We start from the raw sequence: 21,287 nt of genomic DNA, 5'->3' as shown, positions 1-21,287 counted from the left end.
CCTTTTTTTTAATGTGATAGACCATCATGTTGTAATCTCACTTTGCCAACGACCCACCCTAATTTCAGCATTTCAGATGCAGCATTTACAGTTGTTTCTTTAAATGCTGGATGTTCATGTCTAAACTGTTTTCACCACATTGCATTATGGACAGCTTTAAATGAAGCACAAATCAAGTCATGGTCATCCTTCTTTCTTGACTTCACCATATTGATTTTTGATGATCCCCATTACAGGGGTATATATAGTATTGATACCAAAAGGGATGAGATGAGGAAATGGCTCTGGTTTTGCTTCCAGTTGTGAAGTCAATGCAAATAAACCAATGCCCTTAAAACTACATGACGTGTGCACTTGCCTTCTGGAAAAAAACTGGAGCACTAGTCAGACACTGTGATACGTTTTACCTTTGTATCCTGATTCAGGACACATCAGCCTGCAATAACAGGAGATGCTGAAGCCTATAAACTTTACTACTGATTTCTGAGGAAACAGTAAACTCCTCGCTACCATTTTTTGACTGTGTAAAGAAAGGTTCTGAGAACAGAAGAGATCTAAGGGAATCCATAGTTAAAAATGTTTTCTACAGGTATTTTTACATTATTATATCTCTGTACCTCTTCATTCTTAAAGAGCAAGATGTATTTTTTAAGTGGAACAAAAGAGATTTCTTTCATATTTTATCAACAGGATTTATAAAGTAATCAAATGTTTGAAAAACTCTTTGCTCCTAATTTATAGGTGGAGTTGATTCAGACATTTCAATTCTTCCTAATAGACTTAGGGCTTTCTTCCAAAATTGAGATCTATATCAGATGATCTTTATCAGTTATAAACAAGTCCATGAAACAGAAACAGAAGTACAGTTCTGTTAAGAGTAAAGGAATTCACACATTATATTTGTGAGTTTATGCTTTAAGCTACCAATACTTTATAAATGATCCCACTAACAATACCTCCTCCGCCCAATAAATAATCTATGTCTACTCATATTTTCACTTCTATTCAGAAAGAGAAACTAAAATTCAGACAAACATAAGTACAAACTAAGGTTTAAATAGCTACATATGCCTACATAACTGCTAAGCTTACTACTTATACCCCTTCAGTTAGGGATTCTAAAGTTATATATGAAGAGTCTGAAATTTGTTACTTGTGATTCTGCAAAATAGTAAAGATTTTGATGGCACTGATTACATGACTGAAGGGAGTGTGAATATAAAAGTTTTTATTTGAACCAATTAACTGAACATTGAAACCAATTTAAATAAAGCAATAAAGAAAATTTATCTCAGAACACTCTGAATCTCAAAGTTTCAACAGAATAATGGTGTCATGTTATCATAAAACTCTTTAAACTTTCAATCCTGGCTCTCAGTGTACTTTCAAATCACAACTGTCTCCTTTCTTCTCAGTGAAAACCTTGCAAGTTAGCTGTCATTTGAAGTTTCTATTTTCCTATGAGTATCACACTGTGAGGGTTTTCTGACAATGCCTTTGGGAGGTGAAAATACCCATATTTTCATTCTGTTGAACACTGCGACTGCAGCAGTCAGGCCTTTCTGAATGCACAGGTAACAAAACTGGGAGTTACTTCCACCGTCACCCTCTGACAACAAAATATCTCCTCAGCATTCTGCCAAAGCTTACTCATATTTCTGCCGCCAGAATTCTTCCATTATTTAATTTTCTTTTTAATTTTTATTTTTCTTTCTTGTCAATACTAAAAAGTGAGATAACTCAGAGCTACAAACTATCAGAAGTTAAAGGTTGTTAAAGGACCTAGCAATAAAACCAGGATTTTAAAGGGACAAATTATATGTGTATAAATATGATTGACTGAAGCTGTGTGTGGAATAAACTACCAAAACACTTATCATAGCAAAGTAATACAGAATATCAGAGACATGCACAGACATAGTAATGTCTTCTGGACGGCACATCAAATCATATGTTATCAATAATCAAAAAAGGAAAAAATATGAAATATTCCTTAAAGCTATTTTTTTTCCTGTGAAAGAATTCAACAAACACAGTAATATTCTCTATAAAAAAACAGAAGTTACAGAGTTGATGCTTATGGCTTATGCAAATGTTTAAAAATTGACATAGCTAAGATATTTAGTAAAACTGTACAATTTAGTAAGTGCTTGCCTGCCTAAAGGTCACTATTTCAGAGCACTGAAGTCCTATGAGTTCAAGGACTCCAATTGTTACACATATATATATTTTTAATCCCAGATAATTACTAAATAATAAACATTTTAGTAGATATAAGAGGGTAGCTTCTGTGCTATTGGAACATTGATTTTTGTATCTGAAAGCTTCCATACACTGCATGTTCACAGACAATGTTTGATAAATACTGCACTTGTAAACATAAAAAGATGACCAGACAAGCCTTTGGCAGGTGGACACTGACATTTCTATGGTCATTCTAAATGCAATTTCTAGTAAGAACCTGGACTTGGAACTCAGCATATTGACTAGAAACCTAGGGGGACTGTGTTCACATACCCTATGTGTCTGCATACTGTCAGATAAATCCCAGTTTATCTGTCTGGAGAACAAGTATTGCCATAAGGAAACTGCAGTCTCCAGCTCCCTTACAAGGGGGTCACTGTAATCTTGCACACATTTCTTTATTCATTGATCTCTGTACACCAACTCTGTGCAAATAGCACGTGACCATTAATTACAGTGGCGGTTATCTCTGCAAACTGGTTTTCCTACAGTAATCATACATTTTTAATAGTTTTAAAAACCACAGCACTGTAACAGCTACTGAGAAGAAATTAACTCTGCCCTAGCTGAAATCAAGGCTCGAGCCCTTTAAGAACAAAAACCTCTGTGAGGCAGACAAAGCCAGAAGAAAAGCCAAGTGAGGGAGGCCAAGTGTCCCCATTTTACTTCCAAGGCAGTAACTAAGCAGTCTGTCACAAGCCACACAGCACTTTTCTGTCAGAACAGGCCCCCTGTAGGTTAGGAGACTCCTCTAAAAGAATAAGTACTTTTTAAACTGTTGGTGCCACAACAATTATGTCAGATTAGGAAATCTCATGAACTGCATAAAACCTAAAAGCTTCCACTAGGATGAAAAGTCATACATTATGCATTTGAAAGGTATGAAACACAGTGGTTTGCATTATCAGATGAAAGCATCTTGGAGTAATCACAAATAATTGAGCATTTGTTGTCTCCACTTAAAAAGTATACTGTTGCTATGCAAGTGGAAAATCACGGCATGTTTACAGATGCATATTTTTTTAGCTGCAGAGAATACAAATTTCAAACTTCAGGAAAAAGACATGAAGAAATGAAGACATGATTCTATATGAAGGAGTATTTTTTATAACCACAGCTACCTAATGATTGTGGGTATGGTGATGGTGTTTAGTTTTACTATATAATTTTTTGTATGGAATGATTGATCAGATCTCTCACATAAAGCAGGGCTGCAAAAAACAGATGGAGAACAAAAATTCAAAAGCTCATAAAAGCTTTTTCAGGAGCTCATAAACACTAACAACAATGGCATATAATGGGAAACCAATAAGAAGGGAAAAATGGTGACATGAAAAAACCCCACAGTTCTATTCTACTACAAATGGCTATTTTTAGAACGATATACTATAAAATGAAACATATCTCATTTTTTTTTAAATGTTGAAGTATGCAGAAGTTACCAGAGTGGATTAGAAGTGTGATCCATGTGGTCAAATACCATGATTTAAAGAGTGGCCAAAGCAAGCTGCTTTAGAGGAAGGTATAAAAGAGGCCTAGCCATAGAAAAAGCTACTCTCTGAAGTCCTTCTCTTCATTATTAATCACTAGAGACTACACTAAGCCTTCAAGTATGATATTTTTTCCCTTAAATGTTGTCCTAGCACTAAAAAATGATACTATGCACTTTTTTATCATTATACATATATATATATTAATATCATTAGATTCTTGGTTTCTGACAGATGTGTGAAGGCTTATCTGTGTATCTGCAGAATGAATGACTGCTTTGCAATCTACCTCCACATCAGTATGAGTGTATTAGACACCACAGTGATGTGCATTGGCACTCAAGAATTTGGCCTCTGACTCCTCTGCATTCAGGTCCTGTACTCATTATAAAAGTAAAACACATCCATTGGATAGACAGAACTCCTACCACAGTAGAATCCCTTCAGAGTAACAGCTGAGCACCCATTCTGTATTTTCATACTCAGGTACAGCTGGGTTTTGATGATGAAGCTATATCAAATTGCTGAGGAATTGAACTGCTGGGGAATGCTGGCCAAAGCTGCAGCAAACAAGAACTGCCCTGGGTGCCAGCAGATTTAGCAAGGACTGCACTGAATTCTGTGTGGAACCACAGTAACAAAGACTATTGTCACACTTCTTAATGTCACTAACAGATTCAAGGGCAGCCATCATTTCAGTGCAGATATCCTGAGATATCCTTCATCTCCTGGGAAAGGAGCTGCGTAATTTTTCTATGTTAGTCATCAGTTCCCATTAACAAGCAGTTGTAGCTGAAGGCTGTGCTTCCCCTAGGGATGGTGTAGAATATTGTATATAGCACTCCATGGAGGAAGGATGCAAGATAGTGAACTTGAGTCAATGACAATTTTTTTACCTCTAACTTGGCAAATAAGCTATAATTTAAAAACTGGTTTGGATTGAATCAGATGCATTTGTTCAGATTTTGCTCACAGAAAAACTCAATCACATTAATGATTTCTAATAAATAAGTATTTTATTTATCTCTGCATAATATATTTTCTTTTCAAGCCCTTGAAAGAAAAATAAATTAAATCAAATAGAGCTATGAGAGACAGAAGAGGTGGTGACATCCTTTTACATCATAAATATTATTAAGATTTTATTGGTTAGCCTCATAACCATTCTTGAGAATGGAGGGACTTGGTCTCATATTTGCCAGAACAGTAGCTTCACGAACATGCTACAGAGCATCATAGAATTATATTTTTCCACAGAGACTCAAAAAAGTGGCATAACATACCTTGAACCAACATGGAAAACTGTTAATTAAACTGAAATTTCAAAGTATATCTTCATGCCTGGACTTGCAGGAATACTGTCAACAGAGATGAAGACCACTGACCTGACATTCCCATGCTGTGAAAAAAAACTGGGATCTATGTAAAAAGCAGCAACATTTTCTGTTCAGTGATCATGTGAAAGTCTGTCCAAATGGCAAACTTTCAGGACAATGACTCCACCAAATGTCCTGCCCACCTTAATTAATGCTATAAGTGATCCAAACACCACTTGCTGAGAATTAATTCAATATTCATACAATATGCACACATAATTTTCCATCTACTGACAGCTACTTTCTCCTCATTTGCATAACCAAATCAGAACACAGGAATAAAAAAGAAAGCCATTATTAAAACATTCTCCCTTTGCAGCCCTAGGAGACCTCTCATAATAATCTTTAGCTAGTCACTCATTTGAAAAAAGTCCAGGAAGGTTGTTCAGTGAAAACAGAAATCTGCTGCCTCCATAACTTTCCAGAACAGCTACTGGATACTTTGTTTCCTCTCAAAATTGTTCAGTAATCTTAGAAGACAACCAAATATATCAAAACAAAGAGAAGGAAATATGTCATTTTTGCATATGGAGCACAGATAAATTATGTAAAGGAGTTGGACTTTGCATGAACTGCATATACAGTAGATACAAAATTTTCAGAATTAGGAAATCAAGCACTAGATGGCTGAATTTACAGCAGAATATCTTGGGTATGTTAAAAGATTAGACTTCTAAGCTTTCCAATAAAATTAGCTTCTTTTGTTAAGGTTCTCTTCAGCCACAATGGCTCCCTAAACACAACCTGTTTGTTAAAATATTTCCTCAACAACAGTTCTGTATCTCTGAAACAGCTACATTTCCTGTTAGCTGTTTATTCATCTGAAATAAGCAGACATGATATCTGAAACTGCAGACAAGTATGTTTTTAATAGACTGCATCAGGGGAGACTTGTGCAAGAAGAAACAGGACAACAAGGGCCCATCTTTGGAAATTGCATGTACTCTAGTTTCCTTAATGATCTTTGACAAATCTAAGTACTTGAACCTTCTAGCATGTAACAGAAGGCCTTTTTTTTTATTTTTCTTTATTTTTTTAACATAGATATTACTCACAGAGTTAATTAGACTGTGAGAAAATACAGTCATCACCTGAGTAAGAAAACATGCACACTTAAGTTTCCCAAGGAACAGCAATGTAATTCTTTAAAATAAGTAAAATAGGCCTTGCTTAAGGGAAGAAAAAAGAGAGATGCGCTGTGAATATATGGAAAAAGCCATTTCAACAAGAAGTCAATAAGGCATAAAGTTTGGAGCCCCTGTGAAATATACTTCACCCAAGTGGGTGGCTTAGTGGGAAAGAGAGTATTGTTTACCAGCACTGAAAAAAACTAGAATAAAAAAGGAAAAATCACTGAGAAAATAAGCACTCTGTTGCTCAGAATCACATCACTACTGGCTTACCTGACAGGTTAGATCTAAGTTACTTGCTTATACTCTGTCATTTTGAACAGCATGGTAGTGTAACTGCAGTAAAAAATAGGTCTCGGCACTGGCTCTCGGGCATTACATGTGTTGGAGAGGTGCTGATGGTTTCATTTTACAGCTCTAGGGATCTAGTCTTCTGTCAACCTGTGTGCACAACAACTTTAGGAGGAATGCCTCTGTTCACACACAGGAAGAGGGGCCCAAAGAGCTTGTGTTAATATTCAGATGACAATTAAAATCAGGCTTAATCCTTCCATTCAATAGGTTAAAAGTCTAGTGTAATTTTACAAAAGCCTTTATTTCAGTCATGTAGAGGAGACAGAAATTACTAATTAGGCTTATAGTCAAACAGTGCTCTGAAAGGTATTAGTGCACTCCATAAGATGAAATTGACAGCTCTTAAAAATCTCTTCATTGCAATTAAAACAAAAATTCCACTGAGTAGATCTTCAGCCTACTGTCACTGTTTTGAAACACAAATAACTTTTTCCAGCAGTGAGATGCAGAAACCGTATTAACTTATGTCATACAGAAGAGGCTCAACTGCAGTTTTGACATTTCCTTGTTATATTCTGGTGACCTTGAGAGGAAATGAATATAGTCAAATCTGAACCACCTTCTCAAAGCAAGTGCAGCTGGAGCAATGCCAACTGACAGCACTTCCCTCTAGCCCCCAGTCTAGTAACTACCTGCCAAATTATCATACAGAGCTACATGGGTGCAAAGAGAAAGAGAAACTCAAAAAACCCTCAAAGAAACAGTCAGTCAACCAGACCTGCTTGTTACATCCCTGCCTAGGAGAGAGGAGGAAGCACACCACATATTTCTCTCTCTCTTCCTTTTATGCCTCCCTTGTGTTTAAAAGCTGCTCCGCTAAAGCAATATTTAAGGACATAATGTACTCAACACTTTCCCTGTTTTGGGTGCTTAGAAAACCAGAACTATCTGCAATGTATTTTTTATGCCTTCTCCTTGTGTGCAGGAGAATGCAAACACACATGGGCTATTAAAACTACACAAAAGTACAGGATAGCCAGCTCAATTTCAAGCCAAATCAAATATGACCTACATTTTAGATAAAAAATGAAAACCATAATGTCAAATTCCACAGTTATATTCTTATATAACACAGATGCACAAAATTCCAGCTTACACAGGTCCCTTTAGAAAAGCTTTTAGTAGCTTGAAACATAGATGGGATGCATACAGACAAAGTATTAAAGGAACAGCACAGGCATCAATGTTTCTTGACATCACTGGCAAGACTCTCACTCACTTGATTGTGGCTTTACCAGAACCTTTCAGAAGTAGAGCACTAAAAAAAGGAAATAGAACTTGAACAAATTTGAGAATGCAAGGGGAGGGGAAGGGGGAAATGTTTGTAAAACCATTTAAATTTAAGAGTGAAAGTAGCAAACACCAATAACTAAATGCCATCATCGATATCAGGGAGGGAGAGCAGGGAGACACAGAGATAAGCTGAGAGTTTAAGCCCTAATTCACACAGAAAAGAATATGAATTTGGATATAAGATGCCAAGCATATAAGATATTAGGATATAGAAAGAAAAGCAGCACTGGCTGCAGTGACTGCTGTCTCTTGGACAAATTATCAAGTAAGCAAGCAGGGAAATGAGAGGATTTAAACAGCAAAAAATTGCAGGTTGAAAAGGACAAAGGTTATATTTTGGTGGTAGTTGGAAACAAAGAAATTACAAGCCTCATTGACAAGGCAAATAGTTTGGAGAAATAGCAGAGACATTCCCAACTTGGGATCTGAAAGCCTTGAGGTATGTGATCTTTGTAGATCAATAAAATTTCATGCAGTGGGATGGCTCAAAAGGATAGGAGGAGGTTGATGCGTTCTGGAAGAACCTGCTTCAGTTTGTACCACAATCTAAAGCACCCTTTCAGTAGATCAGTTCTTAAGGAAAACATATGGTGCAAACAATTCCCTTACAGATACTGTTTGTAAAGCAGTTTTGGGCTTTGGGACCAATTTCAGCATCATGCCACAGTGGTTTGCCTGTGTCTTTTTGATGACTAGATTAGGAGTTAGATGCCTTGCCTGCTGTGAGCTCTTCTGCTATACCTCATTCAATTATGACTCCTAACTTTCTGGAAAAGAGACTTGCAAAATGTAGTGTGTTCCTCAGCATCAGAGCTAAAAATTTTTCCTTTATTTTCCATTGAACACCATCTTGTAAGTAGTTCCCCTCATCTCTTCTAATCTCCTTCTGACCTTGTTATTTTGTAATTGGGAAGTGTTCTGCAGTACCCGAATGAATGGAATTCACAATACCTGTGAATAGCTGCTCTTGATCTATTCCATCTGAGTTCATTGGGAAAAAATATCAAGTACTTTGCTTTTCTTCCCTTCATTGTTCAGTTATTCTTACTGTACAATTGAAGAACTAAAGATGTTTTCTGTAGAAAACTGCAGGTGCTGTGTCATCAGTTCTATCAATGAGCCCAATAACACCACTTGAATCCCATCCACATGTTTCACAATATCAAATGAACGTGACCTTCATAATCACCATGAAAGCAATCATTTGACCATTCTACTAGGGTCATGTTTCTGGTAAATTGATTGTTTATGATTTGATTTCCAGACTTGATTACTCTCAAGTCTGGAAAGCACCATTTTAGGAAAATAAAAATTCAAAATCTATGTCCACACTGAAATTAAATGTCTAAGCTTAAGAAAATATTTCATAATTAATCTATTTTTATTTGGAGTACTAAAAAAAAAATATTTTCTGCTATGTTTAAATTTTGACTCTCTTGGATGAGCTTACATGAATCTCTCTATTCCCTATCGTCATTTCATTGCCTGTCAGGAAGATTCACTGCAAATTGAATGATAAACCTAAAAAAATAGGTTTATAAGACCAATTAAAGCTTTCTGTTTTGTTTTTCTTTTTTTTTTTTCCTAAATAGAAATTTCTATACATAATCAAAGAGAATATGTATTAAAATTGTTGCTTTTGCTGGGCCTTCTATACTAGCTATTCTTGTTTTGTGCCAGAGAGCTCACAGTTTTATGAAAATAAATACTTGTGTACACACACATGCACATTTAGTATTAATAATCTACTGAAATAGTTATCCCATAACAAAATTAGTTTTATGTTTTAAGAGTAAGCATAAAGCTTACTAGTCATGGTGATATCAGACTTACATCATTTCTTGTTTCTGGTATTTCTATCTATATGAGACACGAATTTAAAATTCACTGTCCCTTACATGAAATTTTAGAATTTTATTGAATCTATTAATTCTGTTATGAATTTTACTGGGCTTATATCTCATTAGATTTTTTTGTCTGGATCTTGTATTTTGATAGGATGCCCAATTTACTGACATCTTCCCAGCTGTACAAATTAGGATGATCCTTTCACAGAATGGCCACAAGCAGATGAAACATTCATCAACCTACCACACTAAAGCAAACACTTTAGTTGAGTCAGCATAATTGTCCTCCAAAATATTATTTGTCTAAAGGAAATACAAGGCAATATGGCTTTCATTAGGTGCTGATCACCTAATGGGGACTAGTTCACCAGTGTGGTGTCAGGTTCAAGACGTGGTGGGTGATGAGCTTGTACAAGCATTGCTATTTAGGCTAAGCCTGTGCATGACAATTTACCAGTCCACAGCATTTTGTCCTGTCTGTAAGGTCAAAATATTGATACTGGTATGAATCCTATGCAAAACTGCAATTCTTGTAGGAGGAGATAAGAAACACAAGAAGCTGAATACCTGCTCAGAGCCAAGCTAAAAGTCTTGTTAGTTTGTTTCTTGTGTCTTTCATACATGTGTTTCTTGCTTTCAGTAAGGTACAAGCCTCGTTAAAGCTACAACAAAGGCTATTGATGTACTGCCTCCAACCTGGCAAGAGCTAGCAGGAACATGAAGTTTCCCAAGAGCATCCCAGAAATAGTTCCACACATTTTCTAGAGAGTGTTCTATTTAAAGATTTTCTATTTGTCTTAACAAGAGTATAAGTGTTAAAGATAGTTCCAATTAACTTTCTCTTAGCCATAGCTTTTTTTCCCCCAGGATGTGGGTTTATCAAATCATTCTTAGCTGAAAAAAATCTCTCTTCCTGTCTACTTACAAACATTTTTGACTAAGTGATAAATATGCCTAAAGATATTTTCCATATGGTTTGTGTTATCACTGGTTTTACTTTATGCAAATTAAACCAGCCCTTACAGTGCCCCAAAACCCTGAGATGTTTTAAATGCTGGAGGGATTTATCTTAAACTGCACTTGTTGAAGACAACCAGATTTTTAGCACCGAAGAAATCAGAGCCAAAAGATCAATATTTTTGTGAGGTGAATCTGATTCTTAAAAATACAGTAGCTAAGGTATATTTTTTTCAATATTATCTTTATGAAACATTTGTGGTCTGTCACAAACTTCTTTCTGTGATTATTGATCTTTTTTTAACAAGAAAGATGAGTTATTTAGCTATCTGTGCTTCACAAAATTATTTCTGCTTCTCAGTAAGAATTAATTACTTATCACAGAAGCCAGAAAGTAGCCAAAAAGATCTATTTGAAGTTCTTCAGCACACAATTCCATCTTCATCTACATGTTACCAACTCTCTGACAATCCCCAGGATGGAGTAGGATGCTGATCACAGGCAAATTTAATTTTTCTGGCAGCTTATTCCTGACTTTGGGAGAAAAGCCATCATTCATGATGGGGCCAGAAGCAAACATGTCAGACAAGCAAAATGCCAGTGTTTTCCATCATGTGGCAGGTGAACATCTCCTCAATGTATACAGCTAGGTATGCCAGCTCAGTGCTCATGCTGGAACAGACATGCAGCTTTGCAGAAATGAAAAGGATTTGTAACCCTCAGGTGCACACAGGAGCACCTCACTGAACTAAAAAAACAAAAAATATATTTTACTAAATATTTCCATTCTTTCTTGGAGGAGCTGGCATTGTCTCTCTTTGTCCTAGAAAAGTTATCATAGGTTGGACTAAATGATCTTAAAGGTCTTTTCCAACCTGGTTCGCTAGGTGATTCTGTAATTAAAATCAGTGCTCTCTGTACATACTCAAAATCTTGTAGGTTCATTAATGAAATGAATGAAATGAAATGAAATCCCACTCTAAAGGCAATGGGCATGTTTTAAAACAATAAAGTCCAGTCTTAAAAATTACGTATGCTTTAACTTTGCACAGTCCACACTGTGCTGAATAACAAAAAAATTAAACAGGGGCTAGAAATTTAAAAAAATATTATTTTCTAAAAAAGTACTTGTCCCAAAAACTCATCAAAAATCTTTTCTTTGGTGTTTTTTTTTAATGCAAGGCTGGTGTTACAGTCAACAGTCCAGACATATTTCATTTTTAGAAAGTGGAAACTGTTTAAATCTTGTGAAATTATGCTCTTTAAATATCAGAACTGCTCTGCTTCCAAATTTCAGTTTTAATTTATAAGGATAGAAAAGGTTTAAACTCAAAAAAAAGCTTTGAAAATCCCTACAATATTTTAAATTACCCAATCCATCAGTTTTGTCTCATGTATCAGCTAATAAGCTTTAAAAAAAGAAAAATATTATTACATTAGTTTCCTAAAAAATAACTTTAGGAATGGGTTCCCACAAGGCAACTTTGGAAGAAAAGGGGATCTCTTAACTGGTTTCTCATTACAGGTGCATTTTGGAGGTTATGCTGCCATCCAGAAGCAATGACTACTCCTCTGTCCTCTAACAGCAGCTCACGGGAGGCTGGGGGGAAAAAACAAATTTGGGGGCGGCTGAAATGGTTTCTTCAGGCAATGGATGAACAAGCAATGACCCAGCAATGACCATGGCCTGCAGTGCACTGAATCTCTTCCAGCTGGGGGGGAACAAGCTGCCTCAGCAACAAAAAAAAGAAGCAAGGAACTTCCTCTCAGACAGAAAGGGAGTAGGGGAAGATGGCAATAAACTGTGATTTGGTCACACTCTTGTTCACATCTCTTTTAACACTGCTTCTACAGGAGAACAACAAAGTTCTAATTTCTGCCAAGGATTAGGTCAAAAGTTGGAGGAAATTATGAAGTATAGAAATAATTTATCTCATGAAATATTACATTTGAAAAAACATGAAATGAGGATGAAAAGTTTCTCCATTCCTAACATGATTTCCAGTGAGAGGCAAGGATAGTTCTATCAAATAATCTGATGAATTTTAACGAATTTTCTGTTCCAAGACATAGGATAGTACAGCCATTTAGATTGGAAAAGACCTCAAACATCAAATCCAGCCATTGATCTAACACTGCCAAGTCTACCACTAAACCATGTCTCTAGGAGCCACATCTTTCTTTTAAACACCTCCAGGGACAGTGGCACCACCAATTCCCTGTTTAGTGCTTGACCACACTTTCAGTGGAGAAAGTTTTCCTAACATCCAACCTAAACCTGCCCAGCCACAACCTGACACAATTTTCTCTTGTTCTATCGCTTGCTACCTAGGAGAAAAACAATACCCTCCTTGCTACAGAAAGCTGTAGAAACAAGGTAAACAAGTCCAGTTTTCTGAATTGCTCCTCATGAATCTTGTACTTAAGACATGCAAAAATTCAGGTATTGATAGTTTTTTTATAATCTTGCAAAAAATAGGAATAAAAAACCATTAGGAGCACAGAAATGGAGTTTTGAACCATGATACACTGCTGAATGTGGAATGTATCACTTCACACTCTTCTAACTTCTGCTCCTGTAATAAGGAAAATAAGAAACAGTTTCAAATATCCCTCAGATTAATCCTCATGCTATGCACAGTGTTGGCAGCAGAGATTCCAGTTTAATCAAGCCAAAAATTATTCATGAAATGAAAGAAATGCTAAATTTGTAAGTTGCTTTTCTGGACCTTTTCCTATGATGTGCATTGCACAGACTACCTGCAGAGCTAGATCTCCACATACAATCAGGATTAGAAGAGAATGCTTTGAGGTGAAGAACAAGCTCAGTGCTGTGCCCTTCATTAATACAGTCTGAGGAATCATTGAGATGCTGTTTTCTTGCAGTCACAGGAATATATTTAGTCAAGAATTCATAATGTAAACACACACACAAGATTATTTCCATACTTTTTTTAGAAATATGGGGGAGGAAAGAAGTCTCTACCTGAACTAGCATTAGTAGTTGTTTTCTTTAAACTAATGAACATGTATTACTACTCTGATGGAACTAGCTCTTCCTCCCACTGAGAACTGAATTTCTTTGTCTTGACAATTACAGCAGTAATTTACAAGTCAAATTAATAGTGGAATACTTTTGGTATTGTTTCTAACTTCTTTAAGTGTTACTAACAAAGATGGATGTAAGCATAAGATCCACTGAACAATAAATACAGCATGAAAAGAGCTGGAATAGTAAGATAATAACTTATGAGAAAATTTCTGTTATAAAATTGCAATTTCTCTATATTGCAGTTATGAAAAGAGAGGTCAGAGTTGTCAGAATAATTGAAAACACATTAAAATTTATCTGCCTTGTTAGATCACACCTTGTAATTGCTTCCATTTGGAGGAGATGGAAGAAATTATTCAGTGTTTTTATGGCCTTTCCTTAGCAGAAAGTGAAACATCTCTTCATTCACAGTATGGGGAACAAGTATTCATCTTCTCATCCAAGTAAAGTATTTCCAGATTAATATAATAAATTATTTCTGATAATAATGATGTGTGATAATAATCTGTGGATAAACATGATTTATCCACCTGTCAAAATTCCTAAAAGGAAGGGAATTTACAAAGTGCTGTTTATTAAATAGAGTTGTGCTTCAGACAGCCATCTATCTTCAGAAGGTTTTAGTGCAATCTGCCATTTTAAATTAATTTAACACAGGAATTCAAACACCTGTTTTAATCACTCAGCTATTCAACACAGTTTTCAGTGGCATTTTGGTCATTATGACATTTCAGACATCTCTATCCAAGATGATTCCAGTACTTCCAGTGTTTGACTATATACATGTGCATGACATAGAGAAAAGCTATATTCACAGAATGCTTTCTCACAGAATTTCACTTCTTTGCTTCTAAAACACTTCACTGACATTAATGTGTTAGAAAATTTGTGGTTTATGTCTTAGGAGGCCATTTGTCATTCAGTTTAATGACAAACTGGAAAAATTTAAATTTTTTGTAGTAGGTTCTTTTCATGAAGAATAAGCTGTCAAAACAGGCATGAACATGAGTGGACAAAATCATGACCTAGACAAAAAAAATCACACAGAAGCTAAAGTAAATGTTCATATTTTCTCTGCAGGATATCTATAAGAATTACAACCTCAAAATAGCGTGTTTAGTACCATAGGGCATTTATATTCTGCTATTTATATTATTGCTTGAAAATAAAGACTAATGGGTAAATGCGGAGATCAATACAAGCCACCAAGCTTGAATTATGCCAGGTTATTTTGGATTTGGTACTTTAACATTTTTTTAGTTATCTCTGTATATATATATATCTCTGTACAATTACTTCAATAATATACAGTAGTTTCCTCAATTTTATATTAGTTTCAAACTTACATGTAAACTGAGATAATACAAGTTTTAAAAAAACAGCACTTGTTATAAAGGGCTGTTAAAAATATTACAAATGTCAAGACTAGAAACCAACATATTCCCATGGCATCTTACTGAGTTACGTTAACTTTTACTGTGTTTTTTCTTATGTGTATGTCACTGCATGCAAATTCAGACATTTAACTCAGCTGCAGTCAGCAGCTAGAGACCCAAGATTCTTCATGAGTGAAAGAGAGCAGTTTCCCATCCTGTGCTTCACAGCTAGCACTAACATCAAGATTCCTAGTCTGTCTGCAGATAAGTACTTATGCTCATTTAAATTACCTTCATCATGCATATTTGAAGTTTGATTGATGCCAACACTCAGTTTATGGACTTGTGCTGACTCTACATGTTTACACTCCTCTAGACTATTTACAGAATTTCTTAGGAAACCTGTGCTTTTGAATTGATCCCCAAGGCCACTAAATGTAAGGGTACATTTTCTACGGTGAGCTTTGAGATTTGGATCTAGACATCTATTTTCAGCATTGATGGTACATTTTTTTGTTTAATAGTGATATTGACAGTGAAATAAAAGCTTCTCAGTAGGTTTGTTATTTAATTAGTGTTAGTTGCATACTTAAGTGTACAACCTCGTTTTTTAAGAACTGCTTAGTAACTTCTGGTATTATTGCAAGCACTGCTAATGTCTAGGAAAACTTCAAAACATTTTAGAAAAGTTTTAAGCACTCGTTATTCAAATAGAAGTGTATCTAAAGTTAGCAACTGGAAGTACCCCTGGCAAGTAATGAATGTCATGATAAATTTATTACTGTCAACATTTCATAAAGGAAACATTGCTTTAAAATAACACTAGAATCCCCAGCTTTTTATTGCTCTTTTCTCTCTCAGTAAGCTCAAGCCATAAAATAAAAAAAAACAAAAAAACCCCACAATTTCAGGATTCTAAAATAACTGCAATGTAAGTAAGCACCAAAAAAAAAGTCCATGTAAGTTTTTCATTTGTTTCATCCTCCAAAAAAATCACAATAACAAATTTCAAATAAAATATTCTCAAATACATTAGCTTGTTTTTAAAATGCTAATATGATGTTATGCATCAATTGAGAAACTGTAAGTTTATTCAGACTATGCATATATGTGCAGTAAGATTTACACATTTTTATCCCATTCAGAAAAGTATTTAAATTGTATGAAATATGTTAACTGTTATGAAGATGTCTGTAAAACTCTGTGTGGAAGCATGTTCTATTTGAAGCAAAAAGAAGTACTTTGGAAAGAATTATTTGAATTACAGAGATACTGCATTGGCACTTTTTCTCTCCATAAAGAGGAAAGAAAACAAAATCATTTAGAAAGAAAAAATGGCAGGTAACAAGTGAAATTTAATGTTAGAAGTTGTGTGATTTAGCATCATTTGTGTGTTCAGTCTTGGGCTTCAAAAAGGAAATGCAAAAGAGATGTTAATTAATCTTGTCTTTTAAGGTTGAAACCAAATCATCCTTTACTATAAGCCAAGGTGAACTGATGGTCTAAATCAAAGTCACTGCATGGTTACCAGCAGAGAAATATTTCCTATTTCAAGACTCAGTTATTTTGGTTCAAGTTCTTGCCATAAACCTGACCACACTAAGTTGTTAAAAATACCACACATTTATGCAACAAAACATTTTTGTGATTTAAGCCTACAAATACAAAATAACCCAATTTACCTAAACATGTTTTCCTATGTCAAATGGGATTTTTTAACTTACTCTATCTGTCATAAGCCATTACCTTGGCACTCACTTTGATGCCTTGCCAAGGCTGACCTAGAACGCTAAACAGAACTAAAGAATAAAGTAGGTATTTATTAAAAGGCTTCAAAGATACACCTTGGGCAATACAAGAGATAAGACAGGGCTACACCCAACTTGAAACCCAAAATGGTCACAAAATGGACCACTGGTCACGAGGTCTCTCACTTTTATAAATTCTAGTCCATTTGCATATTGGAGTTAATTGCCCAATTATAGCTTTAGGTTATGAAGTCCCATCCTTCTTGTTTTTCTTTCTTCAGTCCGTGTTGTTTATGCTCTTGGCCTGAAATTTGGATCAGTTGACCTTGGTCCACAGCTAAAAAAGGAATTGTTCTGTCTAGCTACTCTGTGAAGAGATTTTACCGTCTCTTAATATGAAGCACAGAAGCACACACTAAAGCAGTAGAGAATCTGAAAAATCTAAAAGCCAAAACCTAAGGCATCAACTTCCCCAACTTAATCCAAAAAGCCATGAAAATAAGCCTGATCCAATTCAGTAAGCCTGCTTCAATTTCTAGGGAGGAAATTTTTTTTTTTTGCCACACTCTCTGCCCCATACAATTCTTCTGCTTGAATTAAAAAGTGTTCCATCAAGATATACAGAACTGTTCTTTAATTCCACAGACAAGGGCGCCCTCTAAACTAGATACATGTCAAACCTTTCCACAATTATAAGTGAACACATGCTGACCTTTCCAATTACATTAAAATTAATATTTGAAAACGTTATACAAAACCTGCTAGAAGGAAAGACAAGAATTTATGTGAAAGACTGTTAACTTTAATTTCTTAAGAATTTCCGTATATCAAATATTTGCAGTTTTGAAGATTGATGCTAGTATTATTCCTTTTCCCTGCCTAACTTGTCATTTTCACCACTGTCATCTCAATAAATACTCACACAGTTGACATATACCTCTGCCTTTCCATTAAAACAGAGGAGAGTCATATGTCTGATGTGGTTTGCATCAACCATTTAATTTCTTATTAAATTATCAGGAAAGTGTTTTCTTTTTGCATTGATATAATAATTAGTGAATTATGCCCTATATGAATTTACACACACTTCATTCACCATTCATTTCCTGCTGTTCTATTTTTGGTTCTTTTAAATTTTTAAAGTTTTGTGTGTCAACCAGAGACAAAAGTAATTCTTTTCATTCTGCCCCGGCATTTTTCTTCATTATTTTTGACAAATGTAAGTTGATCTTAGACTTGTGGAATGCAACCAGTTCTATCAGATCCGTAGATGATAACAAAGATTGATAGTGCTTCATGTAACAGGCCACAGCATCACTGAAGGGCAATAACAAACGTTAGACAAAACAGTCATTAAAGGTTATATTGAGAAATTGTGAACATTTTTATGCCAGTCACACAACAATCACAATCAGTTTCTTGTGTTAATATATAAGAAATCTACCTTTTGAAACATATACTTTATTGTCTGTTAATTCTGATGGTTTGTTTGCCATTCACAATTACTCATTTGTAACAATGAAAATGTTTTAGTGCTGTAATTATTGAGAAATGAAAATAGAAAAAGAGCAGTGTTTTGATAGGTAAACACATCATCACTTACCTTCTCTGCTGATTGGGCCGTACCAAAAAAGATTGGAATAAAAGCTAACCAAATTATGCAGGTTGTGTACATAGTAAATCCAATAGGTTTTGCTTCATTGAAGGTCTCTGGAACCCCTCTTGTTTTAATAGCATAAACAGTACATGTGACCATCAAGAGAATACTATATCCAAGGGAACAAATGAGAGAAAGATCTGAAATGTCACATTTGAGAACTCCTCTGGCATTTTCTGGTTCAAGTGTCCTCTGCTCTCCATAGTCTACAATGGTATGTGGTGGATCGATAGCAAACCAGATGAAGACTCCAATAAGCTGGAAGGATATGAGGCTGAAAGTGATCACCAGCTGAGAAGCTGGACTAATAAATTTGGGAGCTGTGACAGATTTTTTACCTTGTTCAAATATTCTGTGAATCCTGTTTGTTTTGGTGAGCAACGCAGCATAGCTGAAACACATGCCGAGTCCTAGAAAGATCCTTCGAAATGAGCAGACCACTGTGTCAGGAGCTGCAATCATTAAAAAAGTAATGGAGTAACAGAGAAAAATCCCAGTCAGGAGCACATAGCTGAGCTCCCGCCCAGAGGCCCTGACGATGGGCGTGTCGTTGTAGCGGACAAATGTCACAATCACAAAGGTGGTGGCGATTATCCCGAGAATAGCGATGAAGACAGGCACGATGGCCCAAGGAGAGTGCCACTCCAGCTTGATGATAGGGATAAGCTGGCAATCCGTGCGGTTGGCATTTGGCCTCTTGTTGATGGGACAGAGTTCACAGTTGAATTCATCCACCTGGTAGTGGTAGCCCTCACAGCGCTCGCAGTGCCAGCAGCAGGGCACTCCCTTCACCGTCTTCTTTCTCTCCCCAGCTTTGCAGGGCAGGCTGCAGACAGATGCTGGATGAGTGTGTTCTCGGTTAGCCCACTGCATGTCTTCTACCTGTGGGTATAAAAAATTAATGAGACTTCTGTTTTCCTTCATTTATAATATCCTAATCCTGGCCACGGGTTTGTCATAAATCACTACTTGCTGACAGCACAAATACAGTTTACCATAATAAGAAACCTGTTTCTTTCCTTTGCACTGACTTTAAAAAAGTGGTAAATGATTGTGTCCAATAAATCATTTATGCCACAGGCTTGATGAGTATCATTAGTTTCTATTTACCTCTTTACTGCTGACCAAATTGACATCTGTAAAGATATTTATTGACTCCAGGCTAGTTTAAAAGCAAAAAGCCTCACATACAGTGCTGTAAAAAGTTAATCACATGCAAATATAAATATCAGTAGTTCTCAAACATTTAATTACAAAATTTACTCTATTTTCAGAGTGAGCTTCAGAGCAATTTCTGGTACAGTAAAAAAATAAATTAAAATCTCCATGCATCAGCTCTGGCACAACAGAGTTCCATGGTTTGTGATGCCATCCCTTCCACAAAAGTGGATATTTTATACTTTTCCACCTTTGATGCCTTGAAATACTCAAAAGTATTTTGTTTGCATTTCTAGAAGATTAAAATAAGCATATACTGCTTTCTGAATAACAATGGAAAAAGATGTCATGACTACTGCCTTAGTTCTCCTGATATAATAAGTCCAGGGATCCTTTTGTAGCACATAACAATGCAATCTTGTTTTAGAAATCCCAGCTTTCCCTGCAGCAGCACATTAGCAAAATATACTTTTTTCATTCACGTATTTATTCTTCCTGCACGCCCTGCAAATGAAATCTGAATAGTGAACTCCTGGATTTGAAGAATTTCCTACTTAACGTTATCACTCAGCTTGGTGCCAGCTGTCCCTAGCCCACCCTCACTGAAGCCCTGCTCTGCAGATGTCACTGGGAGTGAGCCAGAGCTGAGGGCAGAGCAGAGCCCGTGGCGGGCAGCAGAACCGCTCCTTGATGCTCCAGCCCCACCTTTCATTCCTTTGTGAGCCGCTGAGCACTCAAGGACAAAGCACTTCCCTTGTTCTTGCCTATTAAGTACTTAGCACTTTTGTTTCATTTGGAGGCTGTATTCATAAGCGAAACAGCAGTAACAAAACTTCAGGCGTCAGGAATGTTTTCAGTTCCCTCTGGAGGAGGACAGAATGAGGACAGCTTATAAAAAGGGGTAATTTTGGCCTTTAAAGTTTATTTTTTCAGCAACTTTTCAACAGACTTGAGTGGGAATCACAGGGTTGCATTGCTGGTTTTATATGCTTCCCCCAGTGAGCCAGAGCACCAGTTCCAGCACTGCACAGGGTGAATAAAGCAGCAACAAGCAGCCAGACTCCTGCTCTCCTCTGTGCCCCTTCGGTGCAGGACTTTGATGTTCTCCACTCCAAGGGACCACAGAGTAACAGGGAGACAAGAATCACTCATAAAACCAGCTCTGTGAACCCTCAGAGTCACTCGAGGATTTCAGTGGGAGGGGATCCTGAATCCCCAGAAGTCAACCAGATTTTATATCAAGGATTGTGATGACTCTGCAAAATACATCATCTGGTGACTGTGGAAAAGAAAATCATTCAAGCAATTAGCTTCCTAAAAAGCACAAGAATAAAGAAATTGTATGAAACAGCTTTAATACAGCTCCAGCAGAGTACTTGGTACACTAAGAAAAAATTCACCTCTTTTACAATCTCCTGGTTTTAATCACTGAAATCCTAAAAGTCCACATAACCTCTTATTGTTTCATCTACTGGGTGTGAGAAAAAACATGCTATGATGAAATCAGCATGATAGTGAAGGCAATTTGCCTTCACATTGTTGCTAGGAGAATAAATACAAATCTTGTGATTTAGTCACACACTACAATAATGGGGGGCAACAGTA

General features: G+C 36.1%; 1 protein-coding gene across 1 annotated transcript in view; it reads right to left on the bottom strand.

Annotated features, from left to right (window-relative positions):
- The window catches only part of GRM8 (glutamate metabotropic receptor 8), a 319,010-nt gene that overhangs the window by 23,629 nt on the left and 274,094 nt on the right, over positions 1-21,287 (bottom strand). Inside the window, exon 9 of the mRNA XM_059472506.1 lies at positions 18,471-19,406. Within this exon, the coding sequence (XP_059328489.1) occupies positions 18,471-19,406 (936 nt within the window). The remainder of the gene's footprint in view (positions 1-18,470; positions 19,407-21,287) is intronic.

Source organism: Ammospiza nelsoni, chromosome 5 (assembly GCF_027579445.1).
Source record: "Ammospiza nelsoni isolate bAmmNel1 chromosome 5, bAmmNel1.pri, whole genome shotgun sequence".
Classification (NCBI taxonomy): domain Eukaryota; kingdom Metazoa; phylum Chordata; class Aves; order Passeriformes; family Passerellidae; genus Ammospiza; species Ammospiza nelsoni.
The sequence above is the reverse complement of the archived record's forward strand: the minus strand, read 5'-3'. Positions and strand labels throughout refer to the sequence as shown.